The 17,040-nt window shown below is 39.3% G+C and overlaps 1 protein-coding gene across 3 annotated transcripts in view; it reads left to right on the plus strand.

The window, feature by feature from the left end:
* The window catches only part of LOC149201902 (uncharacterized), a 143,123-nt gene extending 132,965 nt beyond the window's left edge, over window positions 1–10,158 (plus strand). For all 3 annotated transcript variants that reach the window (XM_089403038.1, XM_089403037.1, XM_089403036.1), the window contains exons 2-5: window positions 5,583–6,182; window positions 6,271–6,443; window positions 6,554–9,476; window positions 9,607–10,158. In XM_089403038.1, the coding sequence (XP_089259164.1) occupies window positions 5,718–6,182; window positions 6,271–6,443; window positions 6,554–9,476; window positions 9,607–9,657 (3,612 nt within the window). In that variant the 5' untranslated portion in view covers window positions 5,583–5,717 and the 3' untranslated portion in view covers window positions 9,658–10,158. The remainder of the gene's footprint in view (window positions 1–5,582; window positions 6,183–6,270; window positions 6,444–6,553; window positions 9,477–9,606) is intronic.
* Window positions 10,159–17,040: the final 6,882 nt, after the last annotated feature.

Below are 17,040 nucleotides of genomic sequence, written 5' to 3' on the forward strand. Positions count from 1 at the left end.
GGTTAATATTAAAGCCGAGGGCCCTATTATTGCTATGCAATTAATGGTAATGTTAAATTCTTAAACCAAAAGTGACCTTTTGCTTAAATTTTTAACGTTATGATTACTTGTTTGAGGATGTTTGGGAGTGGTTTCAAACTCATTGGATTTCATATCGATAAAGTAGAATATTATATCCCACTCAAAATCCTGGAGGCTCAACAATTTTTAGGATTTCAAGATTGGGGAAATTGCGCCATTTCCATTGGATTTTGTCATATACGAGGGTATGGAACTAGCATTTCATTAGAAGCACCAAGCCCTCTATGTAAGTTGATGTTGTTGGCATTGATTGTTGAATTCCTCTATCATGACCCTAGTAAAAAATGTATCCATCACTCAAACAAAATCTTGACTTGACATGTTATGCTTTTTCTATATTATTTTAATTCTTAGAGGGTGATATTGTTGACAAAGATCCCGATATAGGCAATGATTTTGTTGATATGTAGGTATATGTAGTAGCGTGATCTTTTTTGGGTGCTAGAGATGATCTAGAGTTTGTTTATTGATGTATTTTTGGTTCAAAAATGGATTGCACTAGGTGCTATTTTGATTATATGCACCCTTACGTTCTAAGTAAATCAGAACTTTTGCAAATTCGTGTATAAATGGTTTGGATTGATATGGATGCACATGAATATATATATATATTTCTTTAAGATTTGAATATTTTATTTATTTTAGCCAATCGTTTGTTTGGTCCTATTGACCATTGGAGTGGCACCTAAGGATTATTTGAAGGCTCCATGCCCAAGGATGTACCAAAGGATGCTTCTACCATCATAGATCATCATATTATTAGAATTTTTTAACTCTACTTCTTCTTATCATTTTCTGTTGTACCCGGATTTCACAAGCCCTACGAGGATGATGTAAAGTGATGCTAGTATGATGAGTTTGAGTCATGTAACAAGCATAGGTAGCTTGGGACCTTTTCATCAAGTGAGTCTTACTCTGGGAGGTTTTTTCACTTGGTTAATTATCATCTCCTTACAAGACTTAATAATTAATTGAATTTTTTCCTCCAAGCATAACCCCAAAGCCAGAGTACGGCTTGATGGTGAGGCCTTGGGTGAGTCCTAGTGTCTAGAGTTATTGTATATTACCACATTAAATCACTCATAAAGTTACATGGAATTTGGTTAGATCTAGGGGGTCATTATTAAAATTTTTAAATTTCCCACATGGCGGAAATTGGAATAATATTTGTATCTAAAATGTTATAAGTGATGTATAAAGAAGTTGTATGGGGTATGCGTAATAAAAATTGCACCTCTCACCCTCAACTTCCTATTAAGACACTTTGAGGGGTAAAAAATGTGTTCTAGACCCTCGAAACCCACTTTTCCTAAGTTTAGTGGAAAATGTGACAATAAATTAAGCCAACAATTAAATAAATGGAGAAAAATAAATATCCACACATGCCAAATGATGTGGAAATGAGGTGGAAAATCATGGGGGAGTTAAAGTGAAGTCCCAAAGTGATGTGGACTCCTAAAATCAAGGAAAAAATATGTGCTCCAAGAAAAATCAAATTTTTGGAGGGGACCACAAGGTTCCCAAGAAAAAATACATTTATTAAGGAACGAAATTCAAATTGCTTGGAGGAGTCATCTTTTTGGTGGGCTTTGACTTGGAGTTTGACTGAAGATGAGTGGAGAGTGGTCTGCTACCACTCCACTCCCATATCCACTTGTCCCTCCCCAGCAACATGTTAGCTCCTCTCAAGTATTGTGTGGGCCTCTCTGGGGAATTCAAATTGCATGATGGAGCTTTGGGATTGTCATCATCACACTTGACATTTGGTTCTTCATTGGGATCTCCACCCATTCTCCTATATAATTGAGACTTGGGTTCTCATTTTGTATTTTTTGCAACGAGCTATTATACTTGGGAAAGCTCTGTTTCTATACATACTTGTTCTTTATATGAATAAAAAGACTTTGGGGTTCATTCATGGGTGTTTCTCTCTTGGAATTTGTGCTTGACTCAATAATGGCATAATTTTCTACTTGTGTTTAATTTGATATCATTTTCTCCTATGCTTTTATAGAGTTGTGAATGTATAGCTATCTTACATTTGCAATTGGTTATTTGATATGCTTTAGGCTAGACAACTCTATCTATTTTCATACAAATTCTAGAGTTCTCTTGTCATTGTTTATTGATTTAATCCATATGAGCTAATGTGCATTTGAAGTTTTGTAGAGACCATCTTTTGGATCAACTAGAAAACGTGAGGGGAAGTCTTCAAGAGACCAACCCACTCTTAGCATAGCTTTCAAGAGCTCCAATCATTATTTGAACCTTAATAGCTTATCTTTCGAAAATGTTGGTTTTGCAGGGGTCCTTTTGACATAGTTTGTGCTTGAGTTGATTATTTCAAGCAAATCTACTTCTTAAACTCTTGTGCTTTCATCTCTTTATCTAGCTAATCAAGAGCCTCTTATAAGCTAGACAAGTGATGGGGTCTTTTCCCATCACTTAATTTAGTTTTTGTATATTATTTTGTAGTATTATCATCCACTTGCATGCTCTCTTTTCAAACTAACCTTGGTTTTAGTTTTGTAGAACTAACATCCTTTCTTGTAGGCCCTCTCAAGCTTTAAGACTCATTCCAAGGAGGTCGTGGGCATTAGGAGAGTTTGAGGAGGCTAGGCCATGCATGATTTTGGAGCTTGTATTCACTAATTGTAGAATCATTTCATCCCTCTTGAGGCTCCCATATCTTGAAGGGATTTCCTTTTTTGTTTCAAGATTTCACATAGTATCTTTCCATTACTCCTTGGGCAACCCTCTAAGAGGCTCTAAACTCATTGTAACATCGTAATAATAAAATTTCTGTTTTTGTTGTGGGAGCGTGGGTTTACCCATGACATCCTATTTCTCCATTTAAGGAGAAAAACTTGTGGGTGGATTGGTTGTTAACATTTCTATTTCTTTCATTTTTCACACATGCATTCTCTAATTGGGAAGTAACACAAATCACATTACTTTTTCGAGTTTGCTACATGCTTTAAGCTTGCACCATTTATCATTGTTGCTACAAGTTTCATGTTCACATTTCCATTTGCAAAGCAATCTACTCTTACTTTATGCAAACACCTCTATTATTCTTAGTAATTTTGGATACAATTAGCTTGACACTTGTCTAAATAATTCATACTTAATTGTTGTGCAATATTTCCATTTTGAGTATATTGAAGCATTGTGTATTGGACAAGTCTATTTCCCAAAACAACTATTTACTTTCATGTCAAACTAATATTCTTTTCTCAAGTTTAAAGTTCTTTTGCAAAGCTATCGTGGGCATCAATCTTATCTAAATTTATTTTCAAAGCATTTGCAATTTACATTGAAAAAGTTTACATGCGTTTCAAGCTTCATTTGCTTTAGTTTGTTATTTGTTCATCATCTATCTTTAGCAACTCACAAATTTTCATTAAGCTTATGCATCTTGTGTTTACTTGAGTAATTATACAAGTGACCTTGTGGAGTATATTTAATTGAAACAATTTCTATCTTTTACATAGCACTTACAATCTCATTTGCATATAATATTAGACATTTTAATTTAGCTGCATTTTAAAGAAATCAACCTCCAAGCACAAGCTTGGTTGATAGAAATCATAAGAAAAAGATTTTTTTGGAAAGTTCTTCCAATTGGTACGAAGTAAGGTAAATGTGTGTGACCCCGCAGTTATGAAAGTGGCTTATCCCCTTGTAAGAACGAAGACACACGTTGGCTAGTAAGACTTAGGGGAAGGGTAACGTTAATGACACCACCGTGTTCTCGACCTCTCTTTTTTACAATCACCTCAATTTTTACCCTTTGGTAAGATCTCAAGAAGATCTCCCACCTAGATTAGGCATTTAGATTAAAAGTAACTAAGATAATTGCATCCAATTTTAGTTTAGGTGCATTTCATATTAACACATTTTATTGTTTTAGTTGCAAATAGTCATTACACTTGTCATTTATGAATATGTGTTGATTGGATACTTTGGGCAAGTATTATCTCATTATGCAAGTGGAATACTACTTGGTTTCCTTTGTAAGGTATTCTTTCCTTGTATGCTTTGGATTAATAAGTGATCATATATATCTTGCATTGATTTTGCTAACATCTTTTGTTTCATTTCCAGGATTACTTGTGTTTCAATCTGAAGCACTTTATTTTATTTTGAAAAAGTATCATTCATTTTGAGCAATATCTTGAAGGGACTGGTTTTACACATGCTTATTATTATGTCATGTGTTGATGGTTATTGAGTCTGATTTTAGTTCATACTGCTCATATTATATTTGCTTGTAATCTCAAAAAAGTAATCCATTTCACTCTAACATTTCGTAGAAACCTTACATCTTTTAACTTAGTTTTCCATTTAGGGACCACCCCCCTTAGCTAACCTAGGAGATAGATTAAACAGAGAGAGTTGGGAATAGGTGACAACCCCTTCTCTTAGTTTTTGCCACCAACAACACCTTGTGGGGTTAAAGGCTTTTCTCACTAACAGGTAGGTGCAGGCGGCACGTGTTTATCAATCCAATTTTTTTAAGGGTTTCAGTTTGGTTCTGACCGGCTCCCAGTTCGGCTTTGATAACATTGTTTCCAACATGGTGTAGGGTAAAGAGACCATAGACACGAGTGAAAATTGCAGAAAAATATACCCAAACATAAAAGAATGCTGAAAATTATCTGTTATTCCCTCCCCCAATTTACAATCCTAGAGTAGGAACATTTGAATACTAACTCTGAAGTTCTGTAGCAGTCATTTATCGTTTAAAAAGCTCAGATTTTTGATAAATCTGCTCAAAAACAATGCAATAAACTACATATCTGTTGTGAAACCACTAAAGAGAGGTCATGGATAGCATTTTTTATAAAAATAATGCCTTCCGTCCATTGAGGTGCTTTCAAACAGATTGAAATTCACGGACACTCCTCGTTAAGTCCCTCCTTGAGAACTGACATGGCTGTTAATTGTTTAAAAAATCAGTCTGATTGATTAACCCAATTGAAGACAGAGTCTGAGGTTCCCGAAAGGAAATGATCAATAGCCTTTTGGTGGGGTTCTCACCACAATTGTAAATCACTTAAATCTATGTGATACTCAATTGCCTATTTGGGTACAGTGATAGCTGCCTGAACTTTTGTGTCTTGGACTAATTTTATGATGCGATTCTAATTTTCTTGGGTTTGTTAATCTCGTGTTATTACCCGATATATCTAACAACCTTACCATTCCATAGTTGAAAATCATTATTGTTTCTTGAAAACATACTGCTGCTGAGCCAGATTCACGTATTGTCAATTCAATGCTGTATTAATATTCTTGGTAATTAATTGAATTTTGAACCAAAAAATATTTTGGTTTATGGTTTTCTTCGCAGCTGTTGATTGCTGCTTGGTTGAAATTCAGATTTCATTTTGTTTGAGTTGCACCACTGAGCTTGATGCGCCTCAGAAGGCCTCTTTAGCTGTCTTTTCATCTAAACCCAACTCTCAAACTGATGAACACTTTGTACATGGAATCAGGCTGAGGAAGTGAGCACATGTTATGAGGACAATAAAATCAGCATTCCAAACAACAAACCATATACAGATCAGCAATGCCAGTCATCGCCAACCACAGAGTTTCCTCATGAAACGATTGAGATCAAGGAAAAGGATATGGGGAAACCAGACTCTCATGAAAATACTCATAATGAACCAGTAATTGTCAGTAAGGAAGATCACAATGAAAACCAGCTTGAAATCACTAGTAAACAACTGGACAGATCAGATCATCCTTTGCATGAAGAAATCAAGTCCCTGGAGAACAACATTAATGAAAATACGATTTTATATCAAATTCACACAGAATCCTTGCAAGAAAATAGGTGCCCATTCACAATTGCTATGCAAGTGGCTAGTAATACTGCCTATGATTCAAGTAGATCAATAGGCATATGGAAGCATGTTATCAGTAAGTTGAGCACAGGAAAGACAAATAAGGTTGTGGATATCCAAAACGTGGGATGTCAAAGTGTAGGCTCAAGAATTGTCAAGACTCCTTATCGGAAAAGGTCTCCTCTAAATTGGTTTCCACGGAAGAAAACAGAATCTTATCTTGAGCGGAAGATCAAAATGTTGCAGGTATGTTTTTATTTCCTGTCTTTTGATGTGTCCTTTTCATAAATAGAAGTATTCAAGGCATTTGCAAAATATTTTGTGATATTCGCAGGAAGCAGAGGGAATGATGGCATCTCTCGATGAGACTCTGGTTTGTTCAAATATTCATTTGCCAAGAGTTGAGAGGGAAAAACGTGCAGTCCAAGCAGCAGCAAAAGAAGCTATGGAAACCCGCAAAGCTAAATTGGTGGAAGCGTCCTGGTGTCGCATCCTGGAGGCAGCAAGGTTGCCCTTAATTTCTTTTTAGATTATTGGTTGTTTGCAATTGCTAGATTACATCTATAAATACTTGAAATCTGCTTCCATTTTTGGTTTCTTTGCTTGTTTTTATGCAGGATTCCTTGCAAATTAGCTTCAGAGGAATTGGAAAAAGCTGACAAAAAAGCATCTGAAGCTTTAGCCCGGGCAGTAGCACTTGGAGTGATTATGAAGAACAAGTATAGCAGTTCTAAGCATTCCTGTGAGGGTGAGATCCCCAGTAGTGAAGAAGGTTCGAATCATATTGTCACTGCCTCTTTTGAAACTGCATTCGAAGTAGAGAAAGAGGTTGCAGCCGCTGTTAAAGTTGCATTTGGCAGGTTGGCTCATCTCCCAGATACCACACTCACAGATGCAGCAGGTGAGGATGAGGGCAAATGTATGGTCAAGAGTCAAGATACCGCAGGTGTGCCATGTAGTGATGTCATCGAAATTCCCAAGGGTTTGGATAAGTGGACCTGCTCCTCTGAAGCTGAAACTCATCCTGTTTGTAAATTGGACAGTGAGGAAGATACTTCTGATTCCGTAAAGATCAAATCTGAAGCCTTTAAGGCAACATTAAACAACAAAATATCAAAAGAACTTCCATCACCTCGGGATGTTTCTGAAGATCTTGTTCAGTTAATGCTGGAGAGGATGAAATTCCTAAGCGCCGAGGAACTCACTTCCCTGGAACAAATAGTTTCTACCCGTGGTTTGAGTGCTCTGCTCAAAGAACAGAATGCGGAGGAAAATGCCAACATCAATGGTAGTAGTCTTGCAGATGTATTAGTTAAACCTGTTTCACGCTTGGAGGCAGAAAGGGCTGCTGCTTCTAATTCTGATTTAGGGAGTGTTCTTGTGAAACACACGTCAAGGTTGGAGAAAGAATTACAAGAAGCCAAGATGTCAGTTAGATTAAAGGAGCATGACAAACACCCTAGGGAATTGGAGCAGAGAGCTGAAAGTCTTGATCAAGTCCTTATTAAACGTGTTTCAAGGTTGGAAAGAGAGAAGTTGGCAGCAGCGGCAAATGCTAATGAATATGAAATGCAGAGAACCTCTATAAAATCTTGTAAAGAAGACGATGGTATGCCTGGTCTCGGTGACATTCTGAGGAAACAAACTCCTGCCATGCAAAATACAAGAAATGTCAAGAGTGACATTTTTAATAAAGAGAACAGGGATGTAAAGCTGATAAGTAAAATCTCTTCAGGTGTAAAACAGATTGATTCTAGTGCTTTAGAACATGAAAAAAACCTAGTCGAGACTGTTGAAACAGCTGCTGACAATTCTGATGAAACAAATGTTCAGTCAGCGTTATCTTCAGATGTGCAAGAATCAAAGATTTCTGAAAGTAGATTCCAAGGGCGTGGAAAAGAAAGGGAGGAGCAGATTGAGGGTTTGGATAAAGTCCTTGTTAAAAAAATATCCAGGTTGGAAAAAGAGAAGTTGTCAGCTGCAGCAAATGCTAAGGAATTTGAAGCACAGAGGTCATCTGTAATATCTTCCAAGGAAGACCAGAGTATGCCTGGGCTTGGTGACATTCTGAGGAAACAAACTCATTCCATGCAAAATACAAGAAATGTCAAAGGGGAGACTGTTAATAAAGAGAACAAGGATGGAAGGCTGAGATATAAGATCTCTTCAGGTATAAAACAGACTAGTGCTGGTGCTCCGAAACATGAAAATACTGTAGTTGAGACTGTTGAAACCGCTGCTGACAATTGTGATAGAACAAATATGAAGTCAGATTTATCTTCTTCAGATGAGCATGGAGCAAAGATTTCGGAAGGCAGATTCCAGAAGCGTGGAAGTATAAGGGAGAAGGAGCAGATCGAGGGTTTGGATAAGATTCTCATTAAGAAAATATCCAGGTTGGAAAAAGAGAAGTTGGCAGCTACAGAAAATGCTAAGGAATTTGAATCACAGAGGATATCTCAAAGATCTTGTAAAGAAGACTGCAGTATACCAGGTCTGGGTGAAATTTTGAGGAAGCAAACTCCTGCAATGAAAAATACAATATATATCAAGGGTGACATCATTAATGAAGAGAACAAGGATGTAAAACTGACAAATAAGGTCTCTTCAGGTTTAAAACAAACTAATATTGGTACTCAAAACCATGAAAATGCCTTAGTTGAGACTGTTGAAATATCTGCTAACAATTGTGATGGAATGAATATTCCATCCAAATTATTTTCCTCCAATGAGCATGTATCAAAGATGTCAGAAAGTAGATTACGTGAGCATGGAAGTGTAAGGGAAAAGGAGCAGATCGAGGGTTTGGATAAGGTCCTCATTAAAAAATTATCAAGGTTGGAACGAGAGAAGTTGGCAGCAGCAGCAAGTGCTAAAGAATTTGAAGCACAGAGGACATCTGTAAGATCTTGTAAAGAAGACCACACTATTCCTGGTCTGGGTGACATTCTGCAGAAACAAACTCCTGCCATGCAAAACAAAAGAAATTTCAAGAGTGACATTGTGAATATAGGGAACAAGGATGTAAAGCTAAAAAGTGTCACAAGCAAGGAGGCAAAGCTGACAAGTCTCACCGGCAAGATCCTAACAGAAAATAACTTGAATTCTATGACTTCATCTGAGGTGTTTGAGGGTCAGCCTCAGAATCAGGTCAAGGAGGTCAAGATTGAGAGGAAGGATGTGTTCAACAGTGAAATGATAGGATTCTCTCCAAATCCTGATGCAGGGATTCGGGCATCTGGCACTGAGACTTCAGAATCATCTTGTACTTTGAACAAGCAGAAGAAGCAAGAAAAGCACTTTTATGAGTCTGAAGGTAATAGTGATATGATTGAAACATCCGCAAGCAACTGTTCTCTGCCAGTTGTGATGTCAATGCTTGATATTGAGAAGCAGCAAGCAGCTGCTTTAGCTGCGGCAGAAAATGATCCTTGGCAAAGGCGAAGGAACACTAGAACCGAAGAGTTACAAACTGTGTGGGGAGGCTTGGGCCTTGGAGATGCACTGAAACGACGTGTCTCTAGACTTGAGCTGGAGCAAGTAAGCTTTGTGTTCCTAGTCTTGTTTCTTGCATAAAAACTGTCAGATTTCTAGAAATATTCTAGCTTTTTAGTAGTTAGGCTTCCTACTGAATTCGAATGTTTCTGTTTGATTTTGACATGGATTGAAGGCTGCTTGGCGTAAGGCAGAAGAGGAAGAAAGGAGGAACATGACACCTTAATTTTGATTAAAATCTAAGTGAATGCTGTTTTACTGAAGACATGTTTGTGCAAATAATTTGACACATTCACATGCAATTCTTGCACTTAGTTGAATATTAATTCTAAGATGCGACAGCCTACTTACTGTTCAGAGTGACTTATGGCATCTTTTAATCTTAGTTGCTCAATCATGGTGTTGAGTCCTTAGATACAGATAAGAGTCTGTTCATGCAATTTGAATGCTAAAATTCAAATCAATATCTAATACCCATGATAAAATTATCAAAAGGTTGTAGACCCTTAAAGGTTCAATTATAAACACACAACCTGTCTACTTTCAGGATAAAAGGACAGATATGACATGCAAGATTTTTTTTTACGTAAAATGATGATCAAGGAATCAAATCCCTTAAGGCATCAGCTTAGCAAAGTAAATTAGGTATTCGTGTTAATGGAGAGAATCTCAGTGACTGAGAATGAACCTTTGTTGTACATATGTTGAATCTAATAACAAAATGATATTTTGAAGCTCTTGGCATTCTACCAGCAAATATTGGCTGAGAGATCACGAAGCAATAACATCGTCATTCAGGTGAATGCCTCATGGGATAGCATGTATCTTGCTTTTTAAGGGAAATTCAGTAGGTTAACACAGGAACTTCCTTCTATAGATGATATACAGATTTAGATTTGATGAAACAAAATCATTTCCATTGAGCACTCTTCAGAAGGAATATGAAAGCATGATATAGATACAACATTAGAATTTCGATAAATATTTATTTAATTTAAGGTAGTTGACAACGGGATAAGCTGCATGCCATCATGTCATAAGTTGACTTTAATAACTAGATTTATTTACATGCGAAACTTTTGGTCAAAGACATTTTTATTGGCCTTAATAATGCGACAACTGAGAAGCACTCAGTCTTTGTATGTTCTTCCTGGTGAGACTTTTCGTCATAGGTTGATTTTTATTATCATTTTACACTTTGACAGCTGACAAGAGCAGTGTTTGTATGATCTTGCTGGCAAGACATGTCCTTGACATGTAACATCCTAGTTATTTGGTGCTCATCTCTTTCTTTTTGAATACAAGTTTACTGAAATCACAATGGCATATCCTTTCGTTGAGGATTTCATTTCATGATGATGCAAATCTTTCATGCCTAGGGAGATTGCACTCATTATGGTTTATGCGAAGCCCTAGTCATGGTGACCTGGGCCATGTTCTGAATCGTCTAATTTAACTGTAGGCAGATATGTCCCTTTTCATTGCATTTAAGGGCTTCGATAAAGAACTTCGAAATGTGCAAATTGTTTCTAAAGATTTCTTTCACTCATGCAGATATTGACACACGTTATTGTCATAGAGAGCATTGCAAACGAGGTCATGGTTCATTGGCGACAATGAGGAAGGAATAAGTTGTTTACTAAAGTTTCAATTTTTGTTGCTTGTTGTCTCAAAATCTAGCAGGTCTTGTAGAGGGGAGCCCTACAAGGCAAGCACTAGACCAAGTGACAACAATGAGGTGTGGCCCACTGTCACCACAACCACTACCCCTTGCTCTTTATGGACTTTCACCAATGGGAGGCTTCTCGTTAGATAGGTCACCTATGAGAGATATTCTAGGTTGAAGGTTCAAGGTGACAAATGGCTTCTAGAGGATGACTCTTCTTAAGTACAAGGCTCAATCAAGGTAAGAGAGGCAACTCACATTCTCGAGGAAGGCCAAATTAGGGCACACTAGTCCTAGGGCTTGAGAAATAGCAAGCAAAATGGAATATCATAAGGTCAATATTCCAGGGAAAGGTTTCCAAACAATGAATATTAACAAGCCAATGGCACAAGAAACCTTCAAAAAGTCCTCAAGTTGAAGCTTAGCAAAACTAAGGCTTGCCTGGGGCAAACACACCCAGGGAAAGAGAATTATGGCTTGAAATGTAGACATTAGCCACTAAGGAAGGCTGATTTTGAGGCAACCAAACCTTCTCCTAATCTTAAATCCCTCGCCAACCAAAACTCTTATAGGACAATTCACACCAAGCCCTAGCTTGGATGCTTATCCTTAAGAGGGTTGAATTTAAGAGAGAGAGAGAGAGAGAGAGAGAGAGAGAGAGAAACTCAGATTTATGGATGAAATGATGCTTGATCACCAAATTAACAAGGCGAGGGCCTAGTTCTTGGGATGATGGAGCCTATGCGTGTAATAGATTGACTAATCTTGCAAAGGAGTAAGGATATTTTGATGCCCTAGCACAAAACCCTAACTATTATCTTTATGAGGGATCAATGTCACTTGGGAGAGCTATTATAAAGATTCACCAAGGGGATTATCATTCACATTTCATACATGAGTAATGCATACAATGATGATATCTATATTCTATACATTTGGTCTTCAGTAATAATGGTGCAATAGAAAACCCCTAGATAATCAATGCATTCCATACATTAGACATAAGATCAAAAATTTATCAAGAACAAGGTTGACTTAGAAGACAAAACGCATGTATAATCCACTATTGATCCAAGATAACTTCTCCAATGCCAAGAAAATAGCTCCAATAGGCAAAGTTCTCCATAGGGTCACATCTCTCCGAGATACAAGAGGGTCAAAATTTTCCAAGAGGCCAAATGATGTCACAAGTGATGATGAACAGAAACAAATGATCCTTTCCTCTATTTATACGAGGAGGACAAGAGTTGATTAGCCTAAAAGCCCCTAGAAAACAAATTTGAATATAACATAACCTTGGGTTACAAGCCAACCCACTAACTTTACAATAAATGCCCAAATTAGCCCACATGTGTGAGTTGCTAGCTCTCTAACGCTAATGTCATGCTAAGAATGAGCTCCAAATGCCATTTCCAAGTGATATGAGGTGCCCAAGATGATTTAGAAGCATGTAAAAATCAAGATTTGAGGGTTGGCACTCTAATTCATCTAAATGGCTCCTATGTGGTCCCAAGATCTAGCTAGGGTGCGGTCTTCATGTGTTTCCAATTGCTCAAAGTGGCTTTATCTGCTCAACATTGAGGGTTTCTCAGGTGCAACTAGCCCTCCCTAGTCTCTGAAGATGAGACCATCCTCATCTAGGCCTTGAATCAACTGCCATCCATCACATGGTGCTAAGGTTGACCTGGGGGCATGTTGGGTTCAGGTGTGTCGTCCTGAAGAATCATCAAATCTAGTGCAAAGGAATCCAATGTCCTGGGTGTAGGAGGTGCCCTGGAACATGTGTCATATGCTACTTCTGCTAGGAGGCCCAAGAGTCTCAATGCTTCACCTGTTTGTGCTAGTATGCTTCTCTAATGGCTTGGGTACCTGTGGAGAAGGTGCGCAAGACACGAGCTACTAAACGACTTGACAATCACAATACAAATTCTAGTGAAAGCAACCATTCATTAGGGGAAAAGATCATTATTACATTTAAGTGAAACAAGCTTGAATGTCATGTGCTATTTTATACTTCAAATAAAGATCCCCTTCCAAATTCAAAGCCTTGAACTTGCAATGGTGTTTTCTCCCTAGGTAGGAGTAGCTAAAGGACAACCTTGTTAGGTATTTCCAACCCCTAAGGGGATGTAACATTTCTTTAGTCTACCCTTCAATTGATAGGTGTTAGTGAATAATAATGATGGTAACGATGGGGACAAATGTCATGGCCAAGTGCCATGGTCAAAGGGTCCAGTTGATGGGGGTATCCACATCCTGAGCGTATAGAGGTGAGGAGGGAGCATTCGTGGAAGCATGAATTACCAACTCAACGTTTGTTTGTCCACCCCTTTTGTGCGCCTTTTACTTTTTTTGATTTTTCTTTGTATTATTGCTCATAGCTCAAGGGTTAGAGCTTGCTTTGAATGATGTGGCAGTTGTATTACCCTTAATGATGAGTCATTTCATTGCCCATCGGGTTTGGGACATGCAAGAGTTCATTCTTTTGAGGTAATGGCGTAACATATGCTCAGGAACCAGGTGATGGCCATATGAGTGAGGTAGAGCTCATACTGGGCTTTTGCCCTTGTGCTAATTCTTATTTCCCTGACCATTTTTTGCATTTTGATATTCTTTCTTTTAATTTTGCTATGGCCATGTATTCTTTTTCTGTTTCTTTTAGATGCATCAACCTCAAAGGGAAAAGTTTTTGGGCCTTACCCAGGTGTGTGGACCTATGAGTGCAAATCCCAAAGAACCAATGACAAGTTGAACTTGAAGAATGGAAGTGAAATAAAGGCTTCTAATGTAAGATGGAGAGTGTTAAGTATGGCATATGGGAAGATGGAACTACGCTATCTCAATCAGGGTTTCCCAAGTAGTGTCCCTCCTACACTTATTGGGCCATTAAGGGAGGTCCCATTGGACTAGCATCAAAGATTAACCCCCCATTTAAGGTGAGAGAACAAGATCATAGCCAAAGCCCATCCTTCTTCCAGATCACCCCATAATCCATACCAAATGCCCAAAGACAAACAAGCATAAGTACCTGATTGTAAAATGATCAAAGTACTTTTTGAGAGGAATCCCATCTTTGTCCATGTGCTCACGCCAGATGGGTGATCCAGGTGGATGTTGGTGGCCACCCACCTATCCCACTTGGACCCCCACAACTATCTCTTTCAGTTTTTCAGTTTCCTTAATTGTAGCACAATTTACTATTTTTAGCAGTTTTTTGGGTCCTAAACTTCTGGAGCCGTTTTGAGGCCCTAAACGATTTTTTTGGGAAAACCGGAAGCAACATGAGTTATAGACACATGTTTTTTTTCCCAAAGTTATAGTCCTCGGATAGATCTTTTTAACGAGCTATTGTGCGCGTCAAACGAAGATCGTATGCCAAAGTTACGACCCCGGGAAGTTGATGTACCAATTTACCCAAATGAGGCCCACAGTTTGGCGCTTCATCTCCTAGGGTTAGGTTTTTGGATGTTTAGGGTTTTCCATTGTTTCTCAACAATAAATAGGCCTTTGAACCTCATTGTAACACAGTCCAAAGGCATGTAGCCGCCACATCTCTTCTCAGAGATAAGCTAGCATCGCCGTAGCTGGTTTATTTCAATTATGTTTGTAAGCATATTTCGGTATTTTACATTAATGAAATGAAGTATTATTTCCGCTGCATCTCTGTGTTTATGGTTATCTCTGTAATTTGTTGCGTTCCTGTTTAAATCCGAATCAGTGGTATCAGAGCAGTTTGCTTTTTCTCTATTTTTCTTTGCATGTCCCCAACGAGGTCGGGATATAAGGAGTTAGGGCTTGAACTGGTTGAACCTTTGCAAGACCAACCTCGCAAATCTCAACGGCCTCCCATGGCAGATGAAAAGAAAGACGAGGGGGCAGGAGATCCTATCAAAATCTTGCTCAAAGAAGCCCTCGAGCGACAAAGGAACGCAATGATGGACAACTTTGCCCAGATCCTTCAGTGGCTACCCTGGGGCGACGCATTGGCTTCCAACTACTCTGGAAACGCCACACCATTTAAGTTACAAGTTAATTTCGAAATCCCCATATTCGAGGGTCAGATAGACGTAGATGCCGTCAATAAATGGTTAAATCTGCTAGAGGGTTATTTTTCTGTTCATGATTTTTCTAGTTGGGAAAAGATTATTTTCGCTCTTCTCAAAGCAGCCCCCCACATCAAGGACTGGTGGGAACGTACTGCGAGCAGAAGGATGAAAGTACAGGCTCTCTATTTTCAGTCGCACCCACTTGGAATTCATTCCGGGATACCATCAAGGAGCAGTACCACCCTGTCGGAAGCTATGAGGATCAATACATAAAGTAGACCACGCTGCGGCAAGGAACGGACCAAGACGTGCCAGAGTTTACCAATATTTTCCATACCTTGCGCACAAAGTTTGGTATCAAGGATTCGGAGCAACATTTGGTACTCAAATACCGCAGCTGCCTACACAAGTACATCCAGGAAGAAATAGAATTCCTGAACATCTCCTCGCTCGGCACGACATACCGATATGCCGTCAAGGTCGAGCAAAAGTTTAAACAGAAAAAGCGAGACTTTGGATCTGCGAATCCGAAGTAAGGGAAAGGTGCCCCCAAATCGCAGAACAGAGGACAAAGCCAAGGCGGGGCGGCCCAAGACAACCCGCCAAAGCTGCAAGCAAAGAACAACACTGTGAAGCTGAAAAAAGACACGGGAAAGTGGTGTGAGTTCCATAAGAGCTCCACTCACAACACAAGTGAGTGTCGGGCCAAGCAGTCACTGGTGGCCGAGTTAAAGGTTTCAAAATCAGATGCATGTTCCGACTCTGAGTTAGAACCCTACAAGAGGAATGACAAAGGGAAGCAAATTATTGATGCGGAGCCCAACGCCGCCGTTGCCACCATGAAGATCCAGAAGGAGGAACCCGAAGATCCAGAGGAGGAGCGTCTATTCCACTCCCAGATGTGGGTAAAGGGCTCCACGCTACAGTTCATTGTCGACAACGGGAGCCAAAAGAACCTCATTTCGGCAGAGGTCGTGAAGCGGCTGGGCTTACCGACCACAACACATCCACAACCGTACACCATTGAGTGGCTTCACCAAGGACGAGATCTTCGCGTGAGCTAGCAGTGTCGCCTTCCATACAACATCAAGCCCTTCACGGATGAGGTATTGTGTGACATTGCTCCCCTTGATGTTTGTGATGTATTATTAGGACAACCATACTTGTGGAAGCGACATGTTGTGTATGAATCAAGGCCCCGTGTTGTTATTGTTACTTTGGGTAATTCATTATACAGGATACCGGACGTAGCCCCATCTACCGCCACCTCTTTGATCTCTGCTAAGAAAGGCAGTAAGATCATCTCCCAGACTAGGAAATTTAAATTTTGTCTGGTTTGCTCTCAAAGTAAGGGGAAGATTGTCGCCACATCCATGACCCCTGCGAAGGGTTCCTCCACGCAGCATCAGTAGATGGATACGATCATGAAAGGAAACAGGAACATCTTCTCCTCACCCACAGGGATACCGTTGCATTGTCAGGTCAAGCATTCATTTGATCTGACTCCCAGAGCAGCTCTACCCAACAGGCCGATATATCACCGCTCCATTCTGAAAAATGACAAGTACAAGAAGCAACATGGTCATTACACTAGTACCAAGGTTGTGGGGAACAATGCTTTGGAGCACAACATTCCCCCATTCCTTCGCTTGCACCGAGTGTTCAATGTGGACTGCCCTCAACCATGCTTCCCACCATTACTGGACACTTCAGAGATTGCAGAACAACTCACCAAGGACCAAGTCTAGCAGATGGAGGAACTCAATGCAATGGGGACCATTGCTTCTTAAGGGGGGAGGAATGATCCAGGTGTATGTTGGTGGCCACCCACCTATCCCACTTGGACCCCCACAACTGTCTCTTTCAGTTTCCTTAATTGTAGCACAATTTACTATTT

The sequence above is a fragment of the Pinus tabuliformis genome, chromosome 2_1 (genome assembly GCF_031772625.1).
Source record: "Pinus tabuliformis cultivar Carrire ecotype Pingquan chromosome 2_1, CPIR1, whole genome shotgun sequence".
Taxonomy (NCBI): Eukaryota; Viridiplantae; Streptophyta; class Pinopsida; order Pinales; family Pinaceae; genus Pinus; species Pinus tabuliformis.